The sequence below is a fragment of the Gavialis gangeticus genome, unplaced genomic scaffold (assembly GCF_001723915.1).
Source record: "Gavialis gangeticus isolate Ggan-Ray unplaced genomic scaffold, GavGan_comp1, whole genome shotgun sequence".
NCBI lineage: Eukaryota > Metazoa > Chordata > Crocodylia > Gavialidae > Gavialis > Gavialis gangeticus.
Window position 1 is genome coordinate 71,682,226 of NW_017729022.1, and position 7,578 is coordinate 71,689,803.

At 44.9% G+C, this 7,578-nt stretch overlaps 1 protein-coding gene across 1 annotated transcript in view; it reads left to right on the forward strand.

The window, feature by feature from the left end:
- Window positions 1-3,742, forward strand: part of PAH (phenylalanine hydroxylase) — a 92,219-nt gene extending 88,477 nt beyond the window's left edge. Inside the window, exons 10-13 of the mRNA XM_019515360.1 lie at window positions 222-317; window positions 1,667-1,800; window positions 2,560-2,675; window positions 3,512-3,742. Of these exons, the coding sequence (XP_019370905.1) occupies window positions 222-317; window positions 1,667-1,800; window positions 2,560-2,675; window positions 3,512-3,555 (390 nt within the window). The 3' untranslated portion in view covers window positions 3,556-3,742. The remainder of the gene's footprint in view (window positions 1-221; window positions 318-1,666; window positions 1,801-2,559; window positions 2,676-3,511) is intronic.
- The last annotated feature ends 3,836 nt before the right edge of the window (window positions 3,743-7,578 follow it).

Consider the following 7,578-nt stretch of genomic DNA (forward strand, 5'->3'; position numbering starts at 1 on the left):
ATTGTAGTCCCATATTTTTCCTTTCTCTAGTAGGCTCAATTTTGGTAACCCTCACTCTCATGAGTAGTCCTTTTCCATCCAGTGGGCCCTACAGAGAACTGTACCATTTATGCATCATCAAAGCTAAACTAAAAAAACAGAACAAACCTTATTTACAGGAAGTTTAAGTTGTAAGTATAATAAAAAGCAATGCCTATATTTATGTCTAATTTTCCCATTAGGTTTATTGGTTTACTGTGGAATTTGGACTCTGTAAAGAAGGTGATTCCATAAAGGCCTATGGTGCTGGGCTCCTCTCTTCATTTGGCGAGTTACAGGTAGGTCCCCAGTAACACTATAGGTTACACAGTTCATGTGAATTTTTTTTATAATTGACTTACATTTGTCTTCTGAATGCCCTTATATCTTTGTATACTGTACCTCCTGGGCATTCAAAATGAAGTAAATGGCTTATTAAAGTGTGGCATTTGATGGGGAAAGTTATACTTCATAAATTGCTCATTTTTATTCCCTTTGAGCTTTTCCCTGTTCCCTTTATACCCAATGGTCAATTCTTTTTTACTTTTGTGGGAGAAGAATTACCATATTTATCTGAATCCAAAATTACTTTGAATTTAAGATGACCCCTGCCAATAATTGGATTCTCTACATGAGAAATTATAAATTTGTTACCACTTTACATGCATAAAATCTAATTAGTTGTGACTTCCCCCCCTACCCCCGCCCCACCCACTATGGCAGGGGAAGCATTGACTGGGATTGAGAGACCAGATCCCTGCCCCTTGTCTCCCTGCTTACCCCACTTCCTTGCCCCCCTGTACCTGTGCCTGCTCCCTCCTGCTGTCCCTCCTCTCACTTGCCCCCCAAGTCCCTCTGCCATCTGCCCCCTTCCCACCCCCTTTGCCCCCCATGCCTGTGCCTGCCCCTCTGCTGCTTGTCCCCAGTGCTTGCCCTCCCTACCCCATGACCCCCATATTTGCACATCACTCCTGCCACCTGTTCCTTCCCACAGTGCCTGCCCCCATGCTGCCTGTCCTTCACCATTTCCTGCTTTCTCCACTGCCTGCTTCCACACAGCCACTTGCCCCCATCTGCCTCTTACCTCCTGTAGGGGCTCTGGGGCAGTCAGAAGCAGCAGCCCCAGTCCTGGTCCATCCTGGCCAGGCAGAATCAGTGGCAGCAGCTCTGGGCCTACAGAATGTAAGTGGCTGGGAGTCAGGGGGAAGGCTGCAATGTTTTTCCCACACTCCTCCCAAGCTGCACATCACACAGGCTCCTGTGCATCCCCCCACCACATGTGATCTCCCTCCTGTGCCCTTCACTCCGAAAACATGGTCTTCCCTGTGTTCAGCCCACTGCAAGCCACCTTCCCCACTGTATGAGCCACCCCAGCCCAGAGCAGGCAGTAGCTCAGTTCCTGTTTTGGCTTTGGGCCCAGAGCTGAAGTCAGCACTGAGCCGCCACCTGTCCTATGCTGGTACTCAAATCTAAGATGAGGATTTTCTTCCCCCAAGGTGATGGGAAGGAGGGGCTTATCTTGGATTTGAGTAAATATGGTAAGCCCTGATTAACCAAGAAAATGGATGTTGAAGTGTCATCAGCCTTCTTTGTTATACACTGATTAACCCTTTTTATTTTAAATATATCATTTGCTCTTTGTATGCAGTACTGTTTATCAGATAAGCCTGAGGTTCAGCCCCTGGTCCTAGAGGAGACTGCAGTTCAGCTGTACCCTGTCACTGAGTTCCAGCCTAGATACTATGTTGCGGAAAGTTTTAAAGATGCAAAAGAAAAATTAAGGTAATGCAGTCATCTTTATTAAGGGCCTAATCCTATGCCTATTGAAGTCAGTGGGAAAGCCCCTGCAGAGTTCAATACGTGTTGAATCAGGCACTAAATATTTATAGCTACTAGAAATGGTTGTTCAGTATTTCCATATGTTGTTCAGCTACAACGGTTGTTAATCAGGTCATTAAAGCTCTCTCTTTCTTGCGCGCGTGCGCACACACACACACACACACAAACAGGTAAACCCTGCAGCTTTTTTGTGTATCGCTGTAGATGAGGATCGAGCATACTGAAAAAGTCTGAAGTTTGAAAGCTGCTTCTTTGGTTTTTAAAGTTTTACTGAGCCTTTTTTTCCCCAGCCCTTTATTGTTTAGGTGTTTTTTTCAGAGGTTAGAACAGCCATACTGTTTTTCTAATGTATGCCAGATCTGATCATATACTGTATTATTAAAAGGCAAATGAGGTCTTAAAGTCTGGGAAATCCTGCAACCTGACACTCAGCTTAAAGGAGAGTGTTACTGAAATCACCCTTACTACAATAGAAACTTATTATTTCCTAAAAAGATACACCTGGAGAAAAGCCTTCCAGGTTGGCCTCAAGAACATTGCTGAAGAACTGCATAATGCCTTGGCAGTCTGTTTATGAAGCAGGTCTTCATTTGGTTTCTTATACTGACCTCCTTATACATCAGCAAATGCTTCACTCAGCTTAAAGGGGACTGCTGCTTAAATTGAAATGTTATGATATTCATCTTTGTCTTTCTCCTTCAGAAAATTTGCTTCATCAATCCCTCGCCCTTTCTCTGTTCGTTACAATCCATACACCCAAAGGATTGAGGTTCTGGACAATGCAAAGCAGTTGAGGAATTTAGCTGACACCATCAACAGTAAGAAATTTCCCTTTTGCAACACTGGCTTCCTCAAAAGCTAGGACCTGACACGTGAACCGAAGAGAGAAAGGACTTTTATTCCATTTGTCTGAACATCATGCATCAGTATACAAATTTGATTTAAATTCCAATGGTATAAATTGGTCATGTATCCCAGTTGTCTGTCAGATCACCCGGTGAAGTCAATATGCATAGTTTGGATGCAAATAGATGTTGCCCTTGTGCTGCTATAGAAATGTTTATAGCAGCACAAGTTGCAAGCAGGCAGACTTCTTTGTCCCCGGTCACGCTCCAGGTGTCCAAAAATGTTGTTGTGACCAAAGGTAGTTATTGTTTGTGATGCCACAAATAGGAGGATGTCTTTCTGCTTACTGCATGCCTTGGGAATCCCTCTTGAGGGGATTCCCATGGTTCTTATATCAGACTATGGCACCCCAATTCAGGATTCATGTCTTTAAGTGGAGGAACTATATGCGGGTTCTCCTGCTTACAGATACATGCTTATATCACTGGCATGCATATCTCACTGTTGTGCCTTAACTTGGTACCTGGGGTTGTTGTCCTGCAGGATCAGGCCCTTGAAGCCCTGGAAGCATCAAGGGTCCCACACTGTGGAACAAGGGTCCCCGTGATGTCAGTAGGTGCCAATGAAGCTATGCTGGGACACATCCCAGCACAGCTGATCCTGCTTCAAAGATGTCTGTTTATAGCCTTTGTTACCCACTTCCCCTGAATTATTCATTTGGGTGTTGAACAGATAACTATGTTGCAATCCTATTTCAATGTATTGGAGACAGGTTTAGGAACAACTGTTCTTGTTATTTCATTTGCAGATGAGATGGGAATTCTTTGCAGTGCCCTCCAGAAGATCAAATGAAGCATCTCATAGAAGCCTGTTTGCCAAGAGACACTTGCCAAAGTGACTGTGTATTAATGCTAGTCTTCATCTAGCTTTGCATTAGCATCTCCCTGTGTATTATGTGCAAATTTATAAATATATGCATTTTTCAATTACTATAGATTAGCAGCAAAAGAAACTTGTGTCAATGACTCTGAACTCTAAATTATGGCTATAGATTATACAATATATATATTTGCCAGTGGGGATAAAATTCACTCTGGGTGCATCTACACATGAAATCAAAGCATCACAATAAACTCCGGGGCAGTTCACACCGGAGTCAACTGTTTCCAAGCACAGTGTCTACCCATGACCCAGGGACAGCAGCATTTGAGCCAGGGTAGAGCAGGCCCCTAGCTGACTGTGTTGACCAGGCACAATGTATGTCCCCAGTCACCATCTGCACATGTGTTTCAGTGCAGTAATGTACTCTGCCATAAGATAGTGCTCAACAGTATTATCTTACGGCAGAGTTAATTAGTTTACTGCACCCTAATACCAGTGCATGTGTAGACTGTGATGCTTTACTGGGCACGTCTACATGTGTACCCCACTGTGCAGTTGGTACTTGCTTTAGCTTAGGTTTCCAACCCTACTGCAGTAGCAACAAGCTGCTGTGCAGTAGCAGTGGTTAGGTTAGCTTAGCGCTTAGGTTAGCTCATTTACTACTATCTTTGCTTTAGGTTTCCAAACCTACTGCACAGTAGTAACGAGCTACTGCACAGTAGCAGTGGTGTCACGGTCAGTGCCTGCTGAAACTATGTTGCTGCTCATTGCTACAGCAATGCAGCGTCTTGTGTAGATGCTCCCACTGTGAAGTAAGTCTACTCTGCAGTAAAGCACACATGTAGATGCACCCTCCAGTACTGGGAATCCACTCAAGGATTTCAAATCTCTTCAGCCTGAATCCTGTGAGGTTCATAGATTGTGAGGGGCTGGAAGGGACCTTGCAAGACCATCGTGTCCAGCCCCCCTGCACTAGGCAGGAAAGACAACTGGGGTCAAGTGACCCCAGCAAAGTGACTGTCCAGTCTCATCTTGAAGATTTCCAGGGTAGGTGGTTGCACCACCTCTGGAGGGAGTTTATTCCACAGTCTGGCCACTCTAACTGGGAAGAAGTTTTTTCTAGTGTTAAGCCTGAAATAGTCTTCCAGGAGTTTGTGGCCATTACTCCTGGTTTTCCCCAAGGGTACCCTGGTGAACAGTTGATCGCCGAGTCCTTGATGTATTCCCTTGATATAGCGGTAATCTGCCACCAAGTCCTCTCTCAGCCTTCTCTTTTTTAGGCTGAAGAAACCCTCAGCCTTTCCTCATATGGCTTGCCTTGCAAGTCTCTGATCATACAGGTGGCTCTTCTCTGGACTCTCTCAAGCTTTTCCATGTCCTTGTTGAAGTGCGGCACCTAGAACTGGATGCAGTATTCCAGTTGCAGTCTCACCAATGCTGAGTAAAGCAAAAGAATTATTTCCTTGGTTTTGCTTGAGATGCATTGGTTGATGTTTGCCAGAGTATTGTTTGCCCTGCTGGCTATAGCACTGCCCTGACTTCTGATGTTCATACTATGGTCTATTATTACCCCTAGGTCCCTTTCAGTTGTGGTACTAGTCAATTCGGCACCACTGAGCCTGTAAGTATGTTGGGGATTGCTTGTTCCCAGATGGAACACTTTACACTTCTCAATGTTGAACTTCATTTCGTTCCAATCTGCCCAACTTGCCTGCTTGTCTAGGTCTGCCTGTATCTGCAGCCTATTTTCAGCATGACCATGCTTCCCCATAACTTGGTGTTGTCTGTGAACTTGGCTAGTGAGCTCTTCGCACCCACATCCAAATAATTGATAAAGATGTTGAAAACCACTGGACCAAGCACAGACCCCTGAGGGACACCACTGGACACTTCTCACCGGGATGACAGACCTGTTCATTAGAACACTGGATCCTACCTCGCAACCAGCTTCTTACCCACCTGACTGTTGAGCAGTTAAACATGCAATCCCCCAATGATTCCATGAGAACATCATGGGATACCAGATCTAACGCCTCTTGGAAGTCTAGGTATACAATGTTGACCTCCTCTCTCTTGTGCAGGTGGCAAGTTACCTGGTTGTAGAAGGAGACAAGATTGATAAGACAAGACCAGCCTGTGACAAAGCCATGCTGGCTGTCGTTCAGAATCCTACCTTTTGCAAGCCTATCACACATAAACTCTTTGATGATTTTTTCCAGGATTCTCCCTGGGATAGAAGTTAGGTTAATTGGCCTATAGTTGCCTGGGTCCTTTCTCCTCCCCTTCTTGAAGATGGGCACAACATTGGCCCTCTTCCAGTCTTCAGGGACCTGCCATGAGTTTTGGAAGAGTTTTGCCAGAGGTCCTGCAATGACTTCAGTCAGCTCCTTCAGCACTCTTGGATGAAGTTAATCTGGTCCTGGTGACTTATAAATGTCTGACTTTTCCAACTGATCATACACTAGCTCAATGTCAACGGTAGGAAGGCAGTCATTGCCACCATGCCCATTCTGAACCTTATCTAGTGTGATTTTCCCTTTAGTCCAATGAAATATTAAAGCAAAGTAGTCATTCAGGAGTTCGGTTTTCTCCTGAGTGCTGGTAACCTCTGTCCTGAGTTGTTAAGCAATGGCTCCACACTTCCATTTGTTTTCCTTCTGTTCCCTACATACCTAAAGAAGGACTTCTTTTGGTCCTTGATTTATGTAGCTAGGTTAAATTCAGTCGCTACCTTAGCTTTTCTAATCTGCTCCCTACCAGTTTGGGCCATTGTTGTATAGTCCTTCTTGGGGACTGTCCCAAGTTTCCATTGTTTGTCTGCCTCTTTCTTCTTTTTCAAGGGGACCATGATATCCCTATTAAGCCAAGAAGGCTTATCAGCCCTTCTGCTACCTTTTCTCCACATGGGAATGGACTTCTTTTGTGCTTTGAGGATCACGTCCTGGAGGAACGACCACTCTTCACGCACTCCTTTCATCCTCAGTAGGCTGTATTACCACCCATTCACTAGTGATAATGTAGGAATGGAGAGGTTATTAGCTGTGTTAGTCTGAAATCAGGCAGAAGGCTGGGTTGAGTTATACCTTCTAGACCAACTAAATCAGAGATAAAATGGCCAGGAGCAGATTCACCTCATTGCCTCCATCCCTCTCACAGTCTCACCCCTCAAAATACAGCTGGGCAGCAGTTCCTTGGAGATCTAGGAATGCAACCTTCATGTCCCCAAAAACCCTGTTCCTGGTGAATTTTACCTTAAGAATTTTTGTTTTGAGGAAGTGACTTCAAGGCTGAATAAAGTGTGGGTGCTGGGGGTTAATGTTTTGAACACATCCCTTGGTGTTAAACTACTGTACTCACATAGGTTTAGGGACTTCAGTAATGTGACATTGAGTGTCACTTCAGTAATGTGACATTGCAGCATCACTTACAGCTGCCTGGCCTCTGAGTTAGGTGCCTGGACTCTTTATGCAGTGCATGGAGAATGAGGTGCCTGAACTCCTTGCACAATGGCTCTGAGGTATTAGGTGCCTCAGACTGGGATCCATAAAAGCAGCACACTGGGACAGAAGCTGCTTAAGCTAGCCAATATAGAAATACTGAGGGCAAGGGTCTGTCTTATACCATGGTGTTCTCTGGAGCTTTGGCATTTTTTTCAGTACTGCCAGGAGCTACCTTCTTCTGTTCAGAATTGACAGCCTGGGATCTCTCTTTGGGGTGGGTGCCTACACCTTTGGTGCCAGAAATAGAACAGTTGTCTTGCACTTGAAGTAGGCATTACTGTCCCGTCTTACACAATAGCGCTGTGGTTAGAGCACTTCTCCAGCCTGTGGGAAACCGAGATTCAACTCCCTTTCTGCCTGAAAAGGTTCTAGCTTACCTCTTCCACCCCCCGCAAGAAAGCTGATCAACCACTAAGCAATAGAAAGAAAGACATCCCTTTATCCTGGCTTCTTGATGGTGTTCTACTTTGCATGGAATAAATAAGATTCACTG